The following is a 24,281-nucleotide window of genomic DNA, read 5'->3' on the forward strand; positions in this document are numbered from 1 at the left end:
TGGTTGTGCTCTTCCTTTGAACGCTGGCTCCCTTCTACGGAGCTCGGTCTCCATAACGTCGGGTCGGGTCTTGGGAGAAGGGCTGACAGGGCTGGGATGGAGCTGCCCCGGATAAGGGGGTCGGGACTGAAGGAGCTCGGAGAGGTAAGGGGTCGAGGAACTGAGGGAAGAAGGAGGGGAGGTAGGAAGTTGGGGAAAACAGAGGGGGGTACTGAGGAGGATGAAGTAGTGAGGATATTGGGAGATGCAGAGGAGTTCGTTGTTGGGGGGATGAGGGGGGGTTAGGCGATAAGGGGATGCGAGGATCGGGCCAGACGGGCAGACAATAGAGGGGACGTTGGGGGACAGGCGATTGTGAGGATGTGGCGGGGAGGGGCTGACGATAGTGGGGCTCGGGGGACCTGCGGGGCAGAGGTTATGTGGGGGTTAATTGGGGGTTTCCGGGAGGTGGGGGTGAGGCCTGCATCACCGCCGCGGCTCGCTCGGAACAGGCGGTTCCCTGGCTCCCGGGCCCCGCCCTCGCACTAGGGGAAAACGCAGATGCCTGGGAGAACCCTACCTGCAGCCCGGCGCCCTCTTAGTTACTCGCGGACAGGCCCTGCTCTCAGTCATGACGGACAGTTTAGCTGACCAATGGCAACGCGGCCCGCGCCGCACCCTGCCCCGTCTGCGGATGTAGCGGCCGTCGCCTTTGCGGTCACGGTGTTCGCGTGCCCCCTGGCGGTTCTGTGAGAAAGGCACACAGCTAAACGCCCCCTGGCGGCCATGCAGACACACACGTGCCCCTTTCCTACGTTACCCTGCGACGCGGCACCCACTTCCCTCTGCACATCCTTCACACCCGCACTTACACAGCGCCCCCTGGAGACTACGTGCCTAAAGGCCTCATAGAGTCAATCTCTAGTTCCCCTCTGGCCTTGCCTCCTCCCTGCAGTCAGCTTGGTTGGGGGCGAGTCATAAACATGGGCTTGCTGGAAGCCCAGCCCTACACAGGGACCCCATCTTTGTTGAACCCTTCGTTCTACAGCAGGAGTCATGAGGCAAAGGGGAACCTGACTGCTGATTTCTGTCACGGATTGGGATTGGGATTGGGATTGGGATGAAGAAGCATGAGACAATCTTGCTACCACCTGCCCTGGCCAGGCCCCCATCTGGATAGTCTTCAGTTTGACAACTTGTACAGGAAAAGGCTTTGGCACCGTGCCACTTGAGCATCACTTGAAGAAATTAGAGAGGTTTGGGCCAGTGGATCTAAGGATGGGGTTTGGGGCAGAACTTGGCAGCCATCCTGTGGAAGAGATTAGGTTTAGTTTGCTTGGCCTCTAAAGACAGAACTAGGAATGAGTAGAAAGTTGCAGGAAGGCAGAAATCAGCTTGATGATAGTGGGGGAGATGCCTAATATTGAGAGCTGAAATAGGCTGCTTTGGGCATCTTCACTTGTCAGGGATGAAGGAGGGAGTAGATGACTTCAGATCATTATCTCACCCAAATGGCAGTTTAGCCGACTGTCCGCCCCATCTTCTATCCACAGCAGAGACCTAAACATGCCAGCAAGTCTTCAAACACCAGGATGCACCTGGTTCCCAGGAGCTTCACCTATCAGACTCCCAACTTTATCTAACAGTCCCTGGTGGCACTCCAGTTACTTCTTCCCCAGTCAGTACTTTAACAATCCCAGAAACCCTCTCCTCAACATCGACAGTTTGTCATGTAGCCCTTGCTTTACTATCAGTGATTTCAGAAACTCAGCTCCTATTATTAGAAAGTTTCCCTTTATATCTCTTACATCACCACACAACTTCCCCCTCCCTCTACCGCTTCTAGTTTTTACTCCCTAAAGCCAAGAACAAATCTAATTCTTATTCTTCAAATAGTTGACATTCGTCATGTCTCTCTTCCAGTCTTTCCCAGGCTAAAAAAACCCTGTTCCTTCAATGGAGCCTTCTGTGGTGCTCTCACCTTATCCTGGAATTCTTCCTAGGGTTTTAGGATTTGAAGCAGGAAGGAATTTGAGAGACCACCTATAACACTTATTTTACAGAGAAAGAAACTAAGGCCCAGAATGAGCCAGTCCCCCATCCTTCGGCCTTGATTCTCCTTGCCAACTCCAATTCCAAGGCCAGCAGTGTTCTGGCTATTACGGCAAGCTACCTCCACTGGGATGCTCCAGCTCGTCCATGTCCTTCTCCAAGGTGAATTCAGGCCTCCACATGGGAGAGGATTAGAAGGGGATGGCTGGACACCTCCTTTTACACAGATCCAAGATGGCAAGAGCTCTTTGAGTTGCCATGATTAGGGACTCACATTGAATTTGCCCTCACATCTTTTTTTAAGTTAACCGTCATATAGTTGGCACTCACCCTCCAAAAGTATGTCTATTTCCCTCTCCACTACTTGCTCTCACGTAGAAAAACAAAAACAAAAAACCAAAACCATGCTATTATTTGTGTTTGATCTTTAAAAAAAAGGAAAAATACAATAAACGGTTCAATAAATAGAAAAAAATTACAAAATTACATGATCTTTCCTCTTAATATATAAGAAAAGGTGAGGTGAGTTGGGGGCATGCGGAGGTAGGGGGTCTGGCTGTGCAGCTGCCCTGGCCCCTTCTCCTGCCACATGGACAGACAACAGATGGAGGGACTCACAAGGGGGGCAAACACAACAAAAACACGCCCCAGTTAAGGAAAACACTTGGGGGGAGGATAGGGGGAGAATGCCACATGACTGGAGCTTTTCCTTCCCGTATATATTAAGAATATGGGGTGAGGGAGGGAGTTTCCTGTCTCTCTGACATCTATCTTCCCAAAAAACGATTTAAGCAAGAGCACTTGGGCTCTGCTTGTGTTCCTGAGTTGAGGTTGTCCAGTGATGGGCAGGTTGGGGGTGGGGGGTGAGTTGTGACTAAGTTGTCTCAGTCCTCTCCAGGGATGGGAGCTGCAGCAAGGAGCCCCCTGGAAAGCCTCCCTTTCCCAAAGGCAAGATAGGGGACAATGCTCGGTGGAAGTCCCCATGGCTGGGCAGTGAGTGGGAGTGTGCTCCCCTTTCCTACCTGGGGACGCCGGGGCCCCAGGCAGAGCCAGGGGAGGTGAGGTATAAAGCCCAGGCCATGGGGCTAGGTGGAGGAGGGCATTCCTCTCCCTTACAAAGTCAACAAGAATCCTTCACTGGGCAGGGGTAGGGGTGGGTGCTTCTGGAGGGGAGGGCAAAGCCAAAGGAGAGTGGCTCTTCCTCTCGCCCCCCAGGGCCACAGACACATGGGACGGGCCCATGTTTCCACTGGGAGTGTTGGAGGTGGAGAGATCTGAGGTCTAGGCCGAGGAAGATGTGCGACGGTCTACGTTGGGGATGGGGGAAAACAGGATGCGGGTGTGTGTGGACTTCACATGCCATTCGTGGATAATTAAAGACCTCCGGCCCAGAGCGGTCGGGTCTGCTACATTTCCTTCAAGGTCTGGTTCAAAGGGGAAAGCTGGCATGCAGGGCTATCCCCACCCCAGCTAGTTCTACAGGGTCCAAGAAGCCCAGCCTCCAATCTGGGATCTGCCCTAGGTGACGACCGAGGGGTTTTAGTGGTAGCCCTTCCCCTCGGCCCCCCGGCCGTCCTGGTCAGGCCTTGGGAGGCCGGGGTATGGCTTCTCATTCTAGGGTCCTTGCCCACATGCGTGTATGCGCACATGGCGGCACCCTGGAGAGGAGGGGGGCTGTCCGAGCTGGGGAGGAGGGCAGGGCTCCGTCTCCTCACTGACTTCATGCCCAGGGACCACCCCCCATTCTCCTAATCCTTCAGAACCGCTCCAGACGGTTTCTAAGCTAATACTGAAATGCTGATTGCATGGGGAGGTGTGCAAGCCCCTGCCGTACTATAAATTAAACACTCGAAATCTTCATCCTGTGCCTGGGGCCCAGCCCGGCAAGGGAGGGGAGGGGAGAAGTGGGAAGTGGCTCGGGGGAGGAGGCTTCCCTCCAGGCGCCGAGGCCCTCAGCCAAAGCGCTCCCGGACCAGAAGCATAAGCTTTTTCTTCCCTTTGTAGGTCTGTTTGAGGTTGTCGAGGAACTGGGCAAACTGCAAGTGGCCGTCAGGGGCCAAGAGGAAGGTCTCCCGGGCTTTCCCCAGGAACTCGATGAACTCGCCGTAGTGTCGGGGGCTGATATGTGTCAGGCGAGAGTGGGTGGTGGTGACGTAGGCGGCCACAGCTGCGTCCAGCAGCTGGCAGAGGGGGGCCCGGTCTGTGGCCAGGGGCTTGGCGGCGCCAGCCCCCCGGCGGCCCCCCAGAGGGCCGAGGCCGGGAGAGCTAAGGGTCCATCGGTGCAGTATGTCGGCGAGCATGGGCGCACACTGCACGCTCTGGATGATCAGGGGGACGATGGCCGACAACTCGTTGCGGCCCAGGGAGTGGCTCAGGGAGCAGGCCCACAGCACGTCGTTGACGGCGGGGTGGCTGTCTTGGTTGAAGGCAATGCTCAGGTGGGTCAGCGCCAGCGTGGCCAGCTTGTAGGCCCGTAGCGGCAGGCCCCGGTGCTCCATGTAGCGGGCCACGGTGAAGAGGTGGGAGTGGCCCATGCCGCCCGCCGCCGCGTCCAGGACAATTTGGTAGGCCGCCTCGAAGGCCGCGTGGTTCTTCTCGCAGAGGGTCAGAGCGGGAAGGGCACAGTTCTGGGGGTCCTTCATGGCACACTGAAGGGCCAGCGTCCTGGCGCAGCCACACAGCTCCTCCCGACGGGCAAAGTCCAGGTGAAGGCGCAGGAGGGTGGCATGGGTGGTGCCCGTCACTGCTACGATCGTGGTGGCTTCGATGGGTGTGAAGAGGGAGTACCAGTTCTGCATGATATTCATCAGGGCCTGGGCACCTATTGGGAAGGCAGCACACCATGAGGAGCTGGGGCTGGGGCTGAGGGGACCAGGAAGGGTCAGGGGCTTGGGGAAAAAGTGGACTTCATGTCGAGACTCGAATTCAAAACCTGACTGCTACACAGAACCCTGGGCAAATCAATCTCTTGTTTCTCTGAGCCTTAACTCCCTCATCCGTACAATGGAGACGATAGCATCTCTGCTCCCTGACCTGCAGGGTGCTGTGGGAAATGTGCTTTGTAAACATGATAATGCTAGCTAGGGGAGAATGGCTGGTCCGGGCTCAGAGAGGGAGGAATCAGGTCAAAGCCAGTTCTGGAGCCCGGGATGGCTTCCTGTCCTGTCCTGTCCTGTCCTGCTCTGCTCCTGGTACTGAAAACACAGGGAGTCATCTAAGAGGGGCTGGAGGGCCCCACCCACACCCTCTCAGCAATAAGCCCGCTCGGGCTGCTCTCGCCAGGGGCCTGGAGTGGTTCCCACTGGCGAGGGCGGCCCGGTTAGGCTGGGGACAGAAACCAACCCCGAAACCCATGTTTCAACAGAAAGTCAATGAGCAAGTGAGGGCAGGATGAGGAAGCGACTGGGCTGCCCTGGCCTCAGCTGCCCAGGGGCTGGGGTGGGGGGAGACAGGCCTGGGCGGGCTGGAGCCCAGGGAACAGGTCTGGGCTTGACAGGCTCTTCGGGAAAAGGTAGCAGGAATGGTAGAGGCAGCAGCCTCCGGTGTGTCCTGTGCCCCTGCCCTCACGGGACACAGACAATCCTGTCTGCGAGCTCTCCCTCGGGCCCTCCATCCCCTCTCGCTTTGAGTCCCAGCAGAAGAGGAAGGAGGATAGGACGCAGAGGGAGTCAGCAAGCCATCTCCCACCTTTGGCACTGAGGGCTTTCTGGAATCTCACCTTGCCTTGCCTACCTCCACCTCCCACTCCGGCCAACACAGCAGCCCTGAGGCATCCAGTCTGATCGCCTCCCTGCCTGACCCACAGGCTGGGTTCACCCTCATCTCGGGCCTCTCCTCATGCCATTCTCCTGACTGCTTCGTTCTCCTTCCTCATTTCCACCCCTGGGAACCCCACTGATGTGCCAAGACCCAGGCGGGGTCCCACCTCCTGGGTGAAATCTCCCGTTAGCCGAGGGTCTGATGGATGAACGAGGTCTCAGCCACGGGACTCAGGGCTGGGAAGGTCCCTAGAGAGCCCCTGGGAAGCGTCCTCACTCTCTAGACGCCCCAGGTCAGACAGCTACAAAGAGCCCAGGTGGGATTCCTGCCGCCATGTCTTTTGCCTCTCTGGGCTCCCAGTGCAGCGCTCCTGTCTTCCCAAAGGAATCTTAAGCAAGAACTAGGTCTCTCCTTGTTCCCAACTAGCCCAGGGCGCCAGGTCTCTGAGGGAAGCCTCAGGAATAACTAGCTGCCTTCACCAACCAGCCTGCTCTTCAGGGTTGGCTTAGGCCAGGCAGGGGATGGGGGCCAGCCCTTACCAATCTCTGTGGCGCAGCTGACGAGCCAGCGCACCATCTCTCTGCGGCGCCACGTCACAGTGTTCAGAGTCATCCGCATCACCTGAGGCCCAGGAACAAGGGGGAGAAGAGATGGGTGAGGGTCACGACGAAGAAGGCCAACACTCCTGCGTGGAAAGCTTTGCCCACATACCCCCCCACCGCCAGCCCCTCACCTGCAGCCCCAGTTCCAGGGAGATGTTGAGCAGGGTGGTGTCTGGGGGCGCATTGGCCGGCGTGGCTGTCTTGCAGGCATCTTGGGCCAGCTTGAAGAGCAGGGCCGGAGAGTGGATGTTTTGCTGGATGGAGCCCAGAACTGTGTGCAGCCACTTAGGGTCCCCTGTGGGCAGGCATGAGTAATAGGGGCTGAGCCCTGAGGGGCCCGGGTGTACCCATGTGCCTCTAGTGGGCACGTGAGGGTTTGCTGTGCCGTGTGTAGTCTCTGCCCCGTGCCCAGCCTCTGGGCGGTTTCTCCCTAGTACCCTGAAGCCCAGACTCCTGGGCCTTACCTTTAGCGGCCGTTAGCATGGTAGAAGCCAGCTCACACTGGCGGGTCTCCAGGTGGCCAAGGATAAACCAGCGGGGAAAGCGGTTGGTCATCATAGAGTCCAGTGGATTGTGGTGGAGAAGGTCCCCAGCGGGCAGCACTGTCTCAAGCACAGGGAGCCTGGAGGGTGGGATGAGGTGGGAAATGAGGGAGCAGCGGGGGCACCTGAGGCTCAGCGACTCTGCTGGGCTCTTCATTGTAGCCTCTGGTCTCTCTGAACTGGTGGTGTGAGCTTGGCTAAGTTTTGCTGAATTGTTTACCAGAGGTGGGAATGTAACACAGGACAGGCAGGTATGTCCAAGATAACTGGAGCAGAGAGAGAGCCGCTACAGACAAGGGATCAGGGACCCCAGAGGAGGTGGTGCCTGATCTGAGCCTTGAAGGAAGCTAGAAAGAACTTCTTTTTAAAATAAAACCCTTACCTTCTGTCAATATGAATTCTAGGGCAGAAGACAGGTAAGGGCTAGGCAACTGGGGTTAAGCCACTTGCCCTGGGTTATACAGACAGGAAGGGTCTGAGGCCCCCAGGGCCTCATGACTCCAGGCCTGGTGCTCTACCCCCTGTGCTACCCAGGCCCCCCAAGCTAGAACTAAGAGGGAGTGGATTACAGGCAACCCCATTTCATGGGGGCACAGCCTGAACACCGACACGGAGAAAGGAGAGGTAGTGCTGAGTTTGAGAGACAAAAAGTATTTTGGGCCTGTGTAAGATTAAAATTAACTCCAAGCATTATATTTTATAATATTTATTAATAATCACTTGAAGTAGAGGAAATGGAAAGAACAACCTGAGTAAAGATCAGTCTTCCCACACGATCAGCCAGAGAAGAGAGCGAGGGGGTGGGGTTACAGAAACTCTATCTCCAAACCTTAAGGACGGAAGTGAGGACGAAAGTGGGATTCTGGGAAAACGGAGTCCTGGGATAAGAATTCTAATTACACACCTAGAAGGCTTGGATTTGAACCCAGATCAACTAATGCCAAGTCTGGTGAAACATGCTGGCTGGCTTTCTCCTCCCTCATCTCTCCTAGCGCTGGACACAAAGCCAGGCCTATGACAACTCAGAAAGGCTCTGTCAGCTGAGTGGATCTCAGAATGATATATTCACAGATTTACAGTTGGAACAGACATTAGAGCCCAACTTTCTCATTTACAGATGAGTGAACTGAGGCTCAGGTGAAGTGACTTGTCCAGTTTCCTGGAGCTGGTAGTCTGGGGCCAGGAGGGAGGAGGAGCCAGACCATGGAGAGCTCTCAAAGCCAGGCCGAGGAATTTAGTGAGACTACACTCACACCCAGGAAGCAAACAACAAAGGTGAAGGAGAACAGAATCTGTTGTCAGGCTGGGGGGCTGGACGACAGCCCCGAGGCATCAGCTAGGCCAAGGGCAGGCCACTTGCCTGACTGGGTGAGAGCAGCAGTGCCTCGGGGCTCTAGAGGCTTTCGGGTAGACCCAAGTCCTCTCCTTATATCAGCCCCATTAGGAAACTCAAGTGTGGCCCAATCTGGCTCCCACTCTTCCTTCAGGCTTCTTTCCCACTGTTTGCCTTGATGAGCTCAATCAATTCTCCATCCAAACTGCCTCCTATCCCTTCTCTGAACCCAGGAGACCTCCTCCTGCTGCCTTGGTGCCTCCAAACTACAAACAGAAAGGAACAGGATGGTTTCATCTGCCCGGTCTAGCACTCCCCTCCCTTCCATCTCATGGAATTCTTGGCTTCATTCAAGCTTCAGCTCTGATGTGAGGTCCATTCTCATCCCCCTACTTCCAGGGCTCTTTCCCTCCTCCAGTTACCCTGTGTTTATTTGTCCTTTTATGTGACCTTTGGGGAGGGCCTTTTGTTTTTATCTTTGTAATTGAGGGCCTTGGCAAAGAATCTTTTTTTTTTTAATTTTCTTTAATTTGTAAACCCTTACCTTCTGTCTTAGAATAAATATGTGTATTGGTTCCAAGGCAGAAGAGTGGTAAGGGCTAGGCAATGGGGGTCAAGTGACTTACCCAGGATCACACAGCTGGGAAGTGTCTGAGGCCAGATTTGAACCCAGGACCTCCCATCTTCAGGCCTGGTTTCTATCCCTTGAGCGACCTAGTTGCCCCTTGACACTAAACCTTTACATAGAGTAGGTGTTTAATGAATGCTGGTAGAGTTGAGGTTCGAGCCTAGGCATGTACAGTATCTGAACTGAATGAACTGTCAGCATCAGGGGGAACTGCTGAATGGGGGTCTGGGGGAGCCACATCCTCACCCCACCCCCTTGCAGGGCAGGTAAGGCAAGGCCATCCACTTGCCTGTGTGACCCCAGGCAACATTTTTTTGCTGCTCCCTGGCAGGAGAGGAAGGGTGATCAGAGCCGGGCCCCCAAGGTACCTACCTCATGGCACGGAGAGCGAGCCGGTAAGCCAGGTCAGGGTCGTGGGGTAGCAGGGCCGTGAAGAGGAAGCGGGCAAAGGTGTGCATGGGCACGCTCTCTCGGAACAACACTTCCCCAAAGCCACTGAAGGGTCCCCCTAACGGGAAAACATTGTTCAGCGTGGAACAGACATGGGTAGGTGACACAAGGAAATAAGATCCCCTTCTGAGACTCAGACCTTTCCTTTCTCTCTTTGGATGTTAAGGTGGACCTCATTTCCCATATTCCTCCTTGGTACTTTGAGATCTCTTGCCTGGAGAGGTTTAGGAAGAGGAATAGCCTGCCCTGAAGACATCTCCTTTACCAAACTGTTCCAGAAAGGCATCACCAATGCGGAACGTTAGCAAGGGTTGGGCAATTGGGGTTAAGAGACTTGCCCAAGGTCACGCAGCTAAGCCCTGTTGAAGAGTAGTGTATGCTTCCTGTGACTTCTGAGGGACATTTGCTGTAGGCAGGGCAGGGTGCCAAGGGCAGGACAGAGTGGGCTCCCTCCTATTTGGGGGTTGGGGATTCCTCCAGGGGTCAGTGGGCCAGGACAGCAAGGCCTCCGATGCTCTCACCCTCCAGCAGCAGGGCTGCCTGCTTGCGTAGCCCTTGTACCAGCCTCTCGTCCAGTTGCACCTCATCCAGCAGGGACAGGAGCTGCTCCTCGCTGCGGACGACCTTGTCTTGAGCATAGAGCCCCTCAGGCATGGCCCGTTGCTGCCCGAGTCCCAGCAGTGCCACCTCCAGGGCCAGGGCCAAGTAGGATTCACCAGGGTTGCCAGGGACCATCACGTGCTGGTAGGTGGATTTCCGCTTCTCAGAGGCTGGGTCTGTGCAGAAGCCAATTATTCAGCCTCCCTGTCCCTGGCCTGCCTCACTAGGGGCTCCTCTGCCTCTTCCTCACCTCCTCCCTGGGGACAGAGACCTCTCTCCAAAAGGCCTTTTCTTCCATTTCCCTTTGGGGACCCGTGTCAGGATCAGAGGGATCAAATATCCCTTGGATATTCAGTTCAGTTTTCCAGCCTCCCCCCGGCCCATATGGAAGCTGGATCCTTCCAAGACTTGACCCTGCTGTATGGCCTCCACCCTTTTAACCCCTCTTCTCTGCTTGTTCTCCTTACCTGGATAAAGCCCAAGACCTTGGTCCTCTACACGACAGGCTTCCAGGAAGGCCCTGCAAAGGCAGCTGATGGGCTCTAAGGGGTGGCCCACCCAGCCTTCCACATTGGTGATGCTGGTGGAGCCTTTTTGGAGCAGCTCTGGAGAGGAGAGAGCAGAGTGTTATCAGAAGGCCCAGCTTTCTCTCCCAGATTTCCAGGGGCCAAAATCCCCGGCCCCGTCTTTGGGCAGAAGTAACCTCCAGGACCTGCTCTCTCAATGGGTTTTCCTTCCACCCTCTGCTTCTCCCTCATTTTGCCATGACACAGATGAACCCCTTTCAACTTGATCATCCTTGTAAGTTTGTGGTGATGCTCTCTTCTCCTGGATCTTTCACCCCTCTAAACCATCCTTTTTCTGGGTTCCCTTCTTCCCCTGGCTGCTAACTGTAGATGCCAATGTAACTGGCATCTCTCTGGTAATATTCCACCCAGATCAAGTCCACTCACTGAGCTGGTATATGAGGCCCCCATAAATATAGGACCACAGATTTTAGGGGTGGAGTCAGCAAGGACTTGGGAAGATATTTGGCCCAACTTCTACTCCAATAGGAATCTGCTCTAGAACACAGCTGACCCCTTCAGTCAGGGAACACACTATTCTCCTGAGCCTGGTCATCCTGCTCAAAGGATGCTCTCCCTTACAGGAAGTAGAGGTCTGAGATCTCTGAATGGGTCAATGAAAGACGGGATAGTGGAATGGGAAGAACACAGGAGGAAAGTCTGGCTTAAGGTCTGGGCTCTGGATTGGACACTGTGTAGCTCTGGGATTATGGGCAAGTAACTTCCCTTCTCTAGTGTCCACATCTGTAAAATATGGATAATCCAAGTAACAGTAATTATTGCTGGCATTTACATAGGAGCTTTGGTGTTTGTAAAGCCCTTTTTATCCATCCTCTCCAATGACCCTCAGAATAGCCCTGTTAGTGCTGCTATTACCCCCATTCTACTGATGGGGAAACAGACTCAGAGACTTACACAATTTGAACAGCATCACACAGTGGTAAAGTGTCAGAGGCAGGATTTGAACCCACTTCCTTCCAACTCTAGGTGCCATGTTCTTTTCACCACAATCTAATGCCCCCTTTCCCACATGATAGCTCAGCAAACTGGCCTTCTTTCTATCCTTTGCACAAAACGTTCTATTGACAGTCGCCATGATGTTGCCTGGGCCATGGCGCATGCTTGGAGTGCGCTGTCTTCTTGGAATCCCTCGTTTTTCTAGAGGCCAGTGCCAGTGTGGCCCTCTACTCTTCATTCCTTGAGCTCTTAGTGCCATCCCATTAATTAGATGGTATTTCTTTTGTTAAGACCTAGATGCTATGTTTTGTCACCCCAATAGAAGAATGTAAGCTCCTTGAGCGCAAGACCCATCTGACTTGTCTTTATAACTGACACATCAGGCATATAGTGGGTGCTTAATAAGTGCTTACTGACTGATTCTGGGCTACTACAAGCTTGACAGAGGAAAGGCACTACAGGTATGCTCTGTGTTCTCATTACCCTCAATAAAAAAAGTGGGCAGTAACATAGTGTGTTGGAAAGAGCACTTGTTCTGGAGGCAGAGGGCCTGGGTTCAAAATCTTGCCTCTGTTGTTTACTAGCTTTCCTTCCCTGATGCTCAGTCTCCTCTGGAAAAGGAGGGGGTTGGGCCAGATGGCCTCGAGGTCTTTTCTGCTCTAGCATGGGTCCTAGAGTGACAATGGAAATTCACTCGGTCATAACGCTTTCTTCACCAATCTGGGGATCTGGCAGCCATGTACAGGTCTTATCCGTCTCTTCTGACCCCCAAGTACCCAGGGTTAGGGTCAACCTTGCCCCGTCCTGGGGACGAACCATCCCCTGAGCTCGGTCCTGCCCACCTTTCTTCTGCTGCTTATAGCTCTCCAGCTGATGGCGCCGCTGTAACCTCAAGGTGTGGACCACGGCACATGCCAGGCGCAGGGCTTCCCGGGGATAGCCATGGGAGCGCAGGGCATCCACACGGGCACAGGCGGTGGGGAAGGGCTCGCCTAGCCAGAGGGGGCGGCCTTGAGGGTCGAAGCTCAGCTTGTCACTCCCACTGCCACCACTAGTCTTGAGGCCTGGAGCATAGTAGTCGCTGGCCAGGATCTTCTGGAGGTGAGGGTCTCCCCAGCGTAGCTCCCCAGCTTGCAGGGCACGTCCGAACACCGTGTGGCGAGCTGCTGCTGTACGGAGAGACAGAGCAGAGATCAGCCCATGGCCAGGCTAGGAGGAGGCGCCATGATGAACTCAGAGATGCAATGTGTGTTCCAGAGTCCGAGGGCTGGAGACTTCAGGAGCTCAGATCTTAGCTCCACCCTCCACCCTGCATGGGAAAACCAGGGGTCCAGCTGGCAATAAGGTACACCATGTGGGGTGGCCCTACCTGGCCTTGGGGGAGAGCTTGACTGCAGGGATGGTCCAGAAACCCCCTCGAAGGAGTAGTTGCCTTCTTCTAGGGGGCACACGCTTAACTCGTCCCACTGTTTCAGCTGCTGGAGCCAGCCCGTCCTCTCCTCGGGTCGGCAATGGGGACTCAGCACCACACACACCCAAAGGGCTCCTGCCAGGGAAGGAAGAGAGGAGAGAGGTAAGCAAAACTGGGCAGCTGCTGGGGTGGGGGGCAGGGATGGGCCCTGAGACCCCCCAGGACTCACCTAACTCATCCCACAGCTGCCGGCATTTGTCGGTCATGCCTGCGCCCTGCTGCCGCCAAAGGGCCAGTCGGGGGTCTTCCAGGAACTGTTGTGTCATGAGGATCAGCATCCTGGCCCCGTTAGAGTCCCGCATTCGCAGCATTTCCCGCACCTGGGCCAGAAACATGTGGAGTCAGAGGCAGGGCCTGGCATCTTTCCTCCCTCCTTAGTACCCCCTTCCTGCTGCCCTGGGACCCAGCCTCCCTCCACTGGTCACCTTATTGAACATGGACTGCAGCTGTTTGCTAGCACCGTAGTAGCCACCGTTGGAGAGCAGCTGCTTGACCTGCTCCTGGATCTGCTCCTCATCCAGGTGCCAGCAGTTGGCATCTTCAATGCCGGCACCAGCTGTGGGGTCAGGAGCTCCTGGGATGGGGAGGGGGGTCGAGCTGAAGCAGCAGCAGTCACTTGGGGGCCCTGACTCAGCACCCCCAGGGATACATGCCCGTGACTCATATATACCCCCAACTCTTCCCCCACACCCAGAGAAGCCCATCTCCTCTCAGACATGCACCTAACGTCTCCTCCCCTCAGAGAGCCACACTTCTATCTATAGGCCGACCCAGAACTTCCTGACACCCCCCTCCATCAGACACCTCCATCCACGGGCCTCACAGCATCCCAGAGTCTCGTGCCATAGATACCCACTCTTCTCCCCACAGAGAGCCCCAACACTGCCTCCCTGTCAATGACAAATTTTTGAAGGCAGAAGGAACTTTAGAGGCTCTCAGCTGCCTCCTTCCTGCCCTCAATTACCCTGAGTTGACTCTGCATATATCTATGTATTACAGTATCTCACTCTACAGAATTAAGCTCCTTGAGCCTGGAGGTCTGATGTTTGTCTTGGTATTCCCTATCCCTGGCAGGTAGTAGGCACCTAAAATGCTTGGGGGCTCATTGGGCCCCCAAAGAACCTCCAATACCACACACTTGACAAGTAACCCTCCAGCTGGGGCTGCCCACTCCCTCCCAAGGATTCCCAAGCCACTTCAGGATGTTCTAATTCTTATCAAGTTTTTTTCTGATATCAAGTCTAAACTGGCCCTTGCCTCAGCTACCCAAGGCTTTGTTTTGGAGCCTGAGAGAACGTGTCTAATCCCACTTCTGTTGGACAGCTCATTAGACACTAAAACCCAGTGGCCAGGGGGTAAAGGGGTTCCCCCACTTTGCTCCAAGCCTTCTCTGTGGGCACAGCCTCCAGACCCCCCCCCCCCTCAACACTTCTGAACACTCTCCAATTGACCAATGTCTTTGCTAAGATCGGTGCTCAGAGCTGAACACCAGACAGGAGATGTGGAAGAGCCCTTTCTCAGTGCCCACTGCTAGCGCTGCCTCTATGCAGCCCACAACCAACTACATTAGCTTTTGGAGCTGCCGACTCATGTGAAGCTTGCAGTCCCCCAAGATCATGAGCTCTTTTTCAGACAAACTGATTTTTTGGACCCCAGTGTAAGACTTTACATTTATTCCTATTGAATTTCATCTTCTTTAGCTGTGGCCTGTCATCCAGCACACCAGGTCTCCCTCCATGCTCTATTGCTCAGAACACTGGCACAGAACGGCCAACACAAAAGGCCTCCACTTCTTTCCAGCTCCTCCCTTCCCCCCTAAACAGAGCTCTCTTCCCTGATGCCCCAAACACCAACCCAATGGCAGACCTAGTAACCCTGACCCAGGGTTTCTGTCCAGCCCCCCAGGCCCCTCACCATGGACACGGTTGATCTCGGAGCCCAGGAAGAGGATCTCATCTGCCAAGCGCTGGGCAGTGGGCAGCACCTCGGTGTGGTGGGCGCTGATAAGGTACTGCACAAACTTCTGCAGCTGGTCCCTGTTCATCTGGGACAAGGTTTCCGAGATGGGCAGCCGCAGCTCCACCTGGCGGGCATGGCGGATGCGGTGCAGGGACAGCGCCACCACATGGGCACAGTAGAAGAGATCACGGTTGTCGCAGCCGCAGCTCACCGAGGTGATCTTGCATCTGTCGAAGCTGATGGACACGTGGTAGAGACGCTCGGGCTCGCTGGGGCCAGCAGGCTCCGTCACATTGCCACTCAGATGGAAGCCTTGGGAGGGTGAGAGCCAATAAAGAGAGACATGACTAAGCAGGACGGGTACCCAGGCAGAGCCAGATGGTGAGCCTCGATGAAAGGAGCAAATGGAAGAGCTGGACAGACCTTAGAAGGGGGGTCCAGCTCCCTCCCTTGACAAAGGGTCAAATGGACACCCAGAGAGGGGAAAGGACTGACCCTAGGTCACCCCTCCCCAGGACACCAGACTGTCCCTTGAAGAAGCCCAGAGACATCAGCCCTCAAAGGGATCCAAGAGATGATGTAGTGAGGCCTCTTGCTTTATACTGAGGAAAAGAAGCTAAGGGTCGGGTCCTCTGAATCTAGAATCCTTCCACAGTCCCACATGCCACCATAGGCTGGGGGGAAGGCCCAGACTATAGTTCTTTCCTCTAAAACGTAATGGCTCTCTTGGTGATCAGTTAACAGTCAGTAGCCCTAGGGGCAGAGGCATGAGGGAGAAGCCCAGGGTCCTGCCTTTCTAATGCTCCAACCAAGCCTAAGGGCCCCAGAAGCCCACTGTCCCCTCCCCAGACTAGGCCCACTGTCCTGTGACACCAGGATTTACACACCTTCCCCCTCCTCCCCAGTGTAAATCTTGAAATTTCTCAGACTTGTGAATGTTAAAAATTTCCACATTGAGGAATCCTCCATTGGAACAAATTCCCTACTGGAAACATTCCCCATTTTGATGTGAGAACTCGCCAGGATCAGAAATGGGAGGACCTCTACTCCACCCGTACTTAAGACTGCTTTAGGGGAGAAAACTTGCTAAACAATGAAAGTACTTGGACCCATGCTTATGATGAGGCAAGGAGTTCTTTGAGCCATGCCTGTTTTTAGAATTGATACAATGGGATGCTAGGTACCTATAAAGGTCAGGCAGGTTTTCTCTTAATGAGATTAGTCGACTCAGCTGTGTTTTCTCTGCTTCAGACTTACTGAGATTAGTCGACTTAGCAGGAATTCAGATGGGCAGTCCTTTGGAAAACGTCTACAGTGATTGGTAGATGTAAGGACTTAGGGGAGGTGACATAGGATTAAAACCCCTATATAAGAAAAAGCGGAATCTCTTGAGGAGAAAATCCTTTTGGAGAATCTCTTATGAGGATCGCTTGGGAAGAATCTCTTGAGAGAGGCTCTGGAGAAGGGAAGCTCTTGGAGGACAATCTCTAAGGAGGTCTCACTGGAGCTCCTCTGAGGGGTCTCTGTCCCTCTGGAGGCTCTGGATAGAGGTACTTTGAAACAGTATCTGGTGAAATCAGCTGAGATGGAGCTGGCCTGGTGTCCCTAGAATCCTTGCTTAGACAGACCTTGTGGTGAGTGATAAAAGACTAACTGACTGATCTCTCTCTTAAGACTCAGGTCTAGGCCATGTTGGCTTAAGGCCCTTCATACTTATTTCCTTTTTCTCTTTCTCTCTCTTTCTTTGATTACTCATTGTATTATTAATTAAATTCTCTATAAAACCCAGTTGACTTGGGCATATTGAATAATTGGGAATATTTCCCTGGCGACCACCTTATATTTGATTTAAAACCAAGACACTGTAGTGAAACATATTTTCTGCGGTCACAATTTACTCACCCTCTCTTATATCTATCACAATTTATATCTTCCACCATTTAAACTCACTACAGTTTACAACACCAACCATTTTAAATCTCACACCAGCCCGTGGCCCAACATGATGTGGGTGGTCAGGGTGGAGGACCTCATCAAGCAGGTTTATTCTGCCTCCTGACAGCATTGTAGGCCTCATTAGGTTAAGCCAGGTCAGACTAATTAACCCTCATGGGAGGGAGGAAGGGAAGGTCCTGTCGTGGCCCGGCTACCCTGGCACAGTCCCAGTTTCCTGAGGTCACTAGGACCAGGCAAGGAATACCACTAATAAATGCTAATGACCACCAGGTCCTGGCTACCCTCATGCTGTGCTCCCCTCTCATTCCCAGATCCCCAAACGCCCAGCAAATACTCATTAAGTCCAAGGGCCCCACAGCCAGCTTGGGTGGCAGGCAGGAAGAGAGGAAGCAGCTGGTGTGGTGAGTCAAGGGCAATGAGGGGGCAGGAAGGTTGCAAGATGGTTAGGGGTGAGGTCTAGGCTGTCCCCTTTCCTTAGGGCCAGGCTCCAGCCCTGCCCATGGAGACTCCCTCCCTGACAGATCTGGAACTCTGCTACTCACCAGTCATGTGGCCTAATCTCTGGGCCTCTGTTTCTTCATCTGACAAAGCCCAACCAGATGATCTCTTCCACTTTTAAAAATTCTGGTTCTGTGCTGTGGCCCTTCCCCTTGGGGCTCAAAGATCCAGATCCTAACCGGCAAAGGCATGAGCACTTGGGGCTCGCTCTCTCTGGCCTGATCACCTTTTCAGGCTACATGAGGCTCCAGTCATGGGGGAAGGTGTGAATTATGGCTATGCAGGCCAGAAGGCACTGCTTGCTCCATGAACATGGGAGAGGGGCTGCCTTACCCCAAGCCAGGCTTTCCAACACTGAGGACCCCACCTAGTTGAGCCCCTATGCTGCTCTCTTCTACCTCATATCATCTCCCCCAGGCTGTTTTCTCATCAATAGGTAACTTCTTTTTTTAATAGTTTCTTTTTATTATGAACTTAACCAACTCAAGCATTTCAGTGTACGAAGAGAAAAGAAGACTCTATAAGAACTGGTTATATACAGTTGGTTTTTTTTTTTTTGTTAAGGAGGAAATATTTGGTTTCGTAATCTAGTAACAAAACAGCCCCGATTGTTTCCTTCTGGATACTTCTGCTCTCTTCTGGGTATTTTAAAAGTGTTTCATGGGGGCAGCTAGTGGCTTTGTGTATAGAGAATGAGACTTGGAGATGGGAGGTCCAGAGTTCAGGCTGTGGCCCTGGGCAAGTCACTTCCTCCCCACTGCCTAGTTCTTACTGCTCTTCTGCCTTGGGACTAATACAAGGTACTGAGTCTAAGTATAAAGTCAAGGATTTTAAAAAAACATTTCATGAAATATCTTTGCCTTCTTTTCTTCTTTCTTCCTATATCACTAACCACCAACTTCCCCTCCTCACAACTGGAAGTTCTCTCATATCAAGTGAGTACAAGTGAATAAGTCAACCCATGGGCCATGCCAGTCTCTCTCTGTATCTCTAGTCCATCACTTCTCTGCTAAAAGGAGAGACACATGCTTCAGCTAGATGACTTCTAAGGCCCTTTTCAGCTCTAAAATCTCTCATTTTAGAGAAATAGCTCTAAGACTTAGGCTCAGGACTCCCCATATCCCAGTCCTACCCTACTCCCAAAGGGTTAGTTCCCTCTTGGAACAAGGGAAAGACTGACACAGGCTTCAGCTCTCAGTTCCTTCATAAGCATACCTATTCCCACCCCTCTGGGATTCTGAGAAACTAAGCCTAGGCCCAGGCTCTGGAATGGGAGGAAACCACCTGGGACAGCTCCTCGGAAACAAGGGAATCTGCTTCCCCTGGCAGACCCCCCAGATGGTCTGGAGTATGCTAGAAACCAATTATCAATCTGGGGGCCAGGACACTAAGGTAGCTTCTGAGAGGCCCATGTCCTGAGCCCTGTATGCCATGTCAGTCTGAAGTATCCAAAAGCTGAAGGAAAGGACAAGGGGCAGTTGGTTGGACACATCCCTTTTCTGAGGTTAGGGGCTCACCAACCCCTCATTTTCTTTTCTTTTTAAAGTCTTTACCTTTAGTCTTAGAATTGATACTAAGTATTGGGTCCAAGATAGAAGAGGAGCAAGGGAAAGGGAGTGGGGGTTAAGTGACTGGCCAGGGACACACAGCTAGTATCTGGGGCTAGACTTGAACCCAGGACCTCCTATCTCAGGCCTACCTCTCACTGAGCCCCCTACCTGCTCCATAACCTCTTTTCCCATCTATTTTCTAGGAATTAATTGCTTAAACCAGATTCTTAGGAGGGAGGGTAAGTGCTTGGGAGCAGGAGTGTTGGAAAAGGCTTTCTAAGTTCTTATAGGCACTTTGCTCTTCCCCAGTGGGGCTCTAAATGAGACATCTCTACCCCCTAATTCCCCTTGCCTTTATCTATAGTTCCCTAAGCACTCTACAAAAGTGCATTAGCTCCAGGAACTCTAGAGTCAACTTGGGTTTTTGTAGGGTGTGGGGAGAGATAAAACACTTGACCTATTAGCCAGTGACATGGCTGTATTTCTTGGGCTGCTTCATCTCCCTTTAGGCTAAGAGGGTAACAGTACCTGATAAGGATAAGACTGAGGGGATTTAGGAGGCAGCTACATGGCTCTCAGTGGATAGATAGTCAGGCCTAAAGATAGGAGGTCCTGGGTTCAAATTTAGCCTCAAACCCTTCTTAGCTATGTGATCCTGGGCAAGTCACTCAACCCCAATTATCTAGCCCTTAATGCTCTTTCGCCTCAGAACTAATACACAATATTAATTCTAAAAAAGAAGGTAAGGGTTTTTAAAAAGACTGAGTGGATTTATAACTGAAAGATTTGTCAGAAATCATCCAATCACCTTCTTTCACAGATATGGAAACTGAGGCCCAGAAAGGGACAGAAACTTGCATAAGGGTATATGTGGAGTAATTAACCAAATTGGGATTGCAGGCCAGGCTCCAAATCCCAGTGTTTTTTACATTCTATTTTCTTCAAAGTCAACTCCCCCAACTCTTCACCTGGTTCTGAAGTTCCCTTTTGGGTGGCCAAGGATGAGAAGGTCTCCCCCCACCCTAAGCTCTTGCCACTCACCCACTTGAAGTACTCTGTCCACAGCTCCAGTCTGCAGGAGGTGCAGCCCACGATTGAAGGGCACTCGAGAGTCATGCTCGCCTTCGGGTGGCTGGTAGCCAAGGGAAGAGTACATACATATCTCCCTCTCGCTTCGGGGAAAAGACCAGAAAACGATTCGCTTCTGTACAGGCTCAGGCACCCGGGAGAACCGCTCTTCCACCTATGGGTATGGCATGGAGGAGAGGGGAAGAGAGTATAACAATGAATTCAAGAGCACAGTATAGGGGCTGGAAGGGAAAGGCCACTGGACTTGGGAGGCAGATCTGCCTTGGAATCTTGGCTCTACTCCTTACTGCTTGTATTTACCTTAGGCAAGTTACTTCCCTTATCTGTAGAGAGAGGGGCAGTCTTTAAAGCTTCTTCTAGCTCTCAGTCCTACGATTTGTCCTTCCACCCCTGTCCAGGAACTCTCAGGTCTAGAATTGACATCTTGACCTACGCTATCCCTGCCACATTTCCTTTTGCTCTGAATACAAGGCAGAAACAAGCAGCCCCAGAAGCTGCCCCCGGCCCCTCTGGCTGTGCCAAGGCTAGAGCAATGCAGAGAAAAACAGAACACCTGCCCTCCTCTTCATTGTCTCTTTCCCTAAGCTTTCTCCTTAAATCCATTAGCAGGTGATTTCTCTAAAATGTTCCAAGACTGCCCATAACTCACATGCATGAAAGCAGAGAGCATTCTCAGCAGAAGTCAATCATGCTCTCTCTCCCTCTCTCTCTCTCTCTCTCTCTCTCCCTGTCTGTCCCTCTCCCTTTCCCTGTCTCTCTCCCTGTCTCTCTCCCTGTCTCTCTCTCTCTCTCTCTCTCTCTCTCTCTCTCTCTCTCTCCCTGTCTCTCTCTCTCTCTCTCTCTCTCTCTCTCTCTCTCTCTCTCTCTCTCTCTCTCTCTCACACACACACACACACACACACACACACACACACACACAGGACTGAGTTACTGCACAGATGCAGAGGCATGTGGATAGATGAAAGGGTCAGGGCCATTGTGGATAGATGCTCCCAAACAGGGAGGAGCAGGCACCAAGTGCAGATACACATACGCATGGGATGGTGCGTACATCTGTGCAGGTCACACACACAAGGGACATGGGGTCATCACACAGATGTACATGGGATACACGGGAGGGGCTTAACACAGATGCACATGCACACAGGACAGGGAGAACCCTTGCATGAGAGATACAGGATGCCATTGTACGGATGCATGAACAGAAGAGGTCACATGCACAAGGGCCCCATATGGGATGAGAAGGAGGGGCTGGGGTTGTAGGAGGGTCATAGTGAAGGGCTCAGGCATTCACACCACTTTTGTCTGTTTTCTCCAGAAGATAAGGCAAAAGATCTGTGGCCCTGGCTGGGGTGTGTGTGTGTGTTCTGTCCCCCCTCCGCCCACGATGAGCAAAGGGAAGCTGTCTATAACCTTCAAAGGCCAACTGGGTGTAGAATTGGTGATGGGGCCAGAGCCAGGGCTGCCTTCGCTGGCTGAAGGGGATGGACTAGATGACTAACTAGGTATTTTCCAGGGCTGTGATTCAGAACCTGTACTCAGACACATAAAGCCGCCAGGAAGGCTAGGCTATTTAACTCTTGAGCAGCCCAGAAAGCAAAACAAACAGCTGCTAAGTTGGACAAAGGTAGCAGAACAGATTGAGGGGCTCTTTTCTCACGGGGTGGGTGGGGGTGGGTGGGCTGCCCAGCCCCTCCCCTCCTTTCCCCTCCCCCAAGGTCCTGTCCTGAACTCAAGAGCAAGAAAGGCCCCTCTCCAGGGGGTGGGCGGAGCAGAAGCAGGAAAGGCAGGCCAAAGATGGGGCAGGAAAGGAACTGGGCTGGGTCAGGGCCTGTGATGGCAGGAGTGTCCTGCCCTGGCTGGCCCCATGAATAGGTCCCTCCATACTGCCTAAGGAAGAGATAGGATGGAGAAGAAAGAACCTCAGAGTCACTCAGGAGACCTGGTTCAAATGCTAGCTCTGCCTCTGACTAAACATAGGGCTGGGGCAGGGGGGAGGGGGGGTCCTTTTCTTCTCTGGGTCTGTGTTTCCTCCTCTAGAAAAGGAGGGGGTCAGATCGAATGACCTTTTTTCTGCTTTATGAATTGTAACCCTTAGTCAAGGCTCCACTGAACTTGCCCATCATTGATCTAACAGCCTCCAGGGGGTGGCCCCTGAGAGTCCCTGACTCATTTTCTCAGGTTTGATGATGGCCTACCTCCCAGTGCACCTGCCATAGGTAAACAGTCCAGGATTAGCAGCATCCACCCGGCAGCCCTTCCCCCAACATTCCCTCCCCCCTAACTCTGCAATCAGTTGGTCAGCAGGAAAGCTCTAGCTCCATCCCTGGCTGGTAGAGGGGAGCAAAGGCAGGGATGGAAAGAACTGAGGGTCCAGGAACTCTGGGCTAGAGTTGGTGGGGGGTGGGGGAGATCACAATTTGGGTATTTATTTGGCAAATGCCCTCTGGGTATTGAAGAGAATAGAGAAGACTAGGAGTTTGGACTAGGACAGAACTCGGGGAGTTACTCCCCCTCCCCCGTTTTAAAAGCAAGGAAACTGAGGCTTAGAGAGAGGAAGGGACTTGCTCAAGGTCACACCGGGAGCAAGAGTGAGAGCCTGCACTTGATCTCTGTCCCCCGAAGCACTCTGGTCGTGGCTTCCACACCTAGGTTTGGGGTTTTTGGAAGGTGGTGAGAGGGTCCTTGGGCTGGCTGGGGCTGGACCACGGGCTCCCGGGCAGGGGTGGATGGGCTCAGGATGCTCAGGGAGGGGAAGGGAGAGGCGGGGCTGGGGAGGGGCTCGGCTCAGGATGCTCCGAGGGGGGGAGGGAGTGCCAGCTCTTCTCAGGGTCCGGGAGATGGGGGGGGTGTACATCCCCCAGGCCCAGGGCCCCTGAGGCCTCACCTGCTCGAAGGCCCAGGTCTCGGCCACTCGCTTGGCGCTGAGGTCCAGCAATGTCTCGACCCGGCTCCGGCCGCCGCGTCCGGCCCCGGCCTCTCGCTCCTCCGACCCCCCCGGGCAGCCCCGGCTCCGCTTGGCAGCCGGAGGGTCCATCGGGCTGGGCCAGGGCCGGGGCCGGGGCCTGTGCGGGGGCCCCAATCCCCGGCCTTTCCTGGCTGCGCCGCCCGAAGCCCCCCACCCCTCCCCGAGCCGCTCTTGCTGCGCTGTGCCGGGGAAGCACGCTCGGCCACTGGCCCGACACCCCGCGGGCCCCGGTCCCGCGTCGCTGTCCGCCTGGTCCTGGCCCCGAGCCCCGGCACGGGCCCGGCCGATGCGGCCCCTTTAAGACTCGCCACAACAATGAAGCTTCCTCGGCGGCCGCTTTATCCTCCGCCGTCGCCCCGCCCCCGCCGCCGGTCCCCATTGGGGCCCCCCCACTTCACTCTCTCGCCTCCGCCATTGGTCCCCGCCCCCCGGTTCCGGGCCTCCGAACCTCATTCGCCAACCTCCCTGCCACTCGGCTCTGGGTCACCCAGCCCTGGCCCGAGGCTAGCGGCAATGTCAATCACTGACCGCCACCGACCAATCAGATGCAGAGAGTCCTGGAGGCCCTGGCCATATGTGGAGTTGCGGGGCGGGCACCGGGTTCATTCACAACATTCCGCCCCCCTCCCCCACTACCTCTTTTTCCACACACCCCCTCACGCCCCCTCCCCGCCCAAGCAGACACTAGGATTTGGCTGCGCTGACCCGCAGCGGAGTTCGCACCTGGAACAGGGTTGTGTGGGTGTAGGGCACCCTGCTGGGTAGAGCCTACAACTCGGCTTTGTTTATTGTAGACTGCTTCCGGCCAATGGGGAAGGGGGAAAAAAATCCCAACAAAAAACACGTTCACTATTAGCTCCAGGTTCCTACTTTATTCAGAACTCTCTCCGCCGAGCACATAGAACATTGGTTCTATCCTTTGGGTTTAGCATCCCCAGATCACAGATTTAGTCCTCTAATCCAAACCCTTGTTTTCCAGATGAGAAAACAGAGGCTCTGAGAGATCCAGGGCCTTGGCCAGCGCTTCTAGACCTTAGTTCCACTTCTCCCTTTATTCCTCCAAGCAACAAAACCCCTAACATTTCCCTCCAAAGGGAGACTCCTTTGTGCAGCAGTCCCCTCCCCTCCCCCTACAGTGGAAGGTTCCTCACCGCTCTAAGGATTTCCATTTGTACTCACTCATTGAAAGGACACCATCAGGACCCTTTACTTCTATGGTCAGTGCCCACCCCCACCCAGACATCCTGTTTAGTTAATAGAATCTCTCTCTCTCTCTCTCTCTCTCTCTCTCTCTCTCTCTCTCTCTCTCTCTCTCTCTCTCT

The 24,281-nt window shown here is 53.8% G+C and overlaps 1 protein-coding gene across 2 annotated transcripts; it reads right to left on the reverse strand.

The window, feature by feature from the left end:
* Window positions 1-2,439: 2,439 nt before the first annotated feature.
* On the reverse strand, window positions 2,440-23,283 carry ZSWIM4 (zinc finger SWIM-type containing 4). Of its 2 annotated transcripts, none has more exons than XM_007489088.3 (14): window positions 22,879-23,283; window positions 19,944-20,145; window positions 14,854-15,210; window positions 13,365-13,513; window positions 13,109-13,259; window positions 12,838-13,014; window positions 12,311-12,634; window positions 10,413-10,550; window positions 9,867-10,121; window positions 9,268-9,403; window positions 6,857-7,014; window positions 6,524-6,687; window positions 6,330-6,411; window positions 2,440-4,852 (listed from the first exon to the last, which is right to left on the reverse strand). In XM_007489088.3, the coding sequence occupies exons 1-14, from the start codon at window positions 23,026-23,028 to the stop codon at window positions 3,984-3,986; spliced, it is 3,312 nt and encodes a 1,103-aa protein (XP_007489150.1). In that variant the 5' UTR covers window positions 23,029-23,283; the 3' UTR covers window positions 2,440-3,983. The 2 variants fall into 2 exon arrangements, with proteins under 2 accessions (XP_007489150.1, XP_007489149.1); XM_007489087.3 differs by having other exon boundaries at window positions 12,311-12,637; window positions 22,879-23,282.
* Window positions 23,284-24,281: the final 998 nt, after the last annotated feature.

Source organism: Monodelphis domestica, chromosome 3 (genome assembly GCF_027887165.1).
Source record: "Monodelphis domestica isolate mMonDom1 chromosome 3, mMonDom1.pri, whole genome shotgun sequence".
NCBI lineage: Eukaryota > Metazoa > Chordata > Mammalia > Didelphimorphia > Didelphidae > Monodelphis > Monodelphis domestica.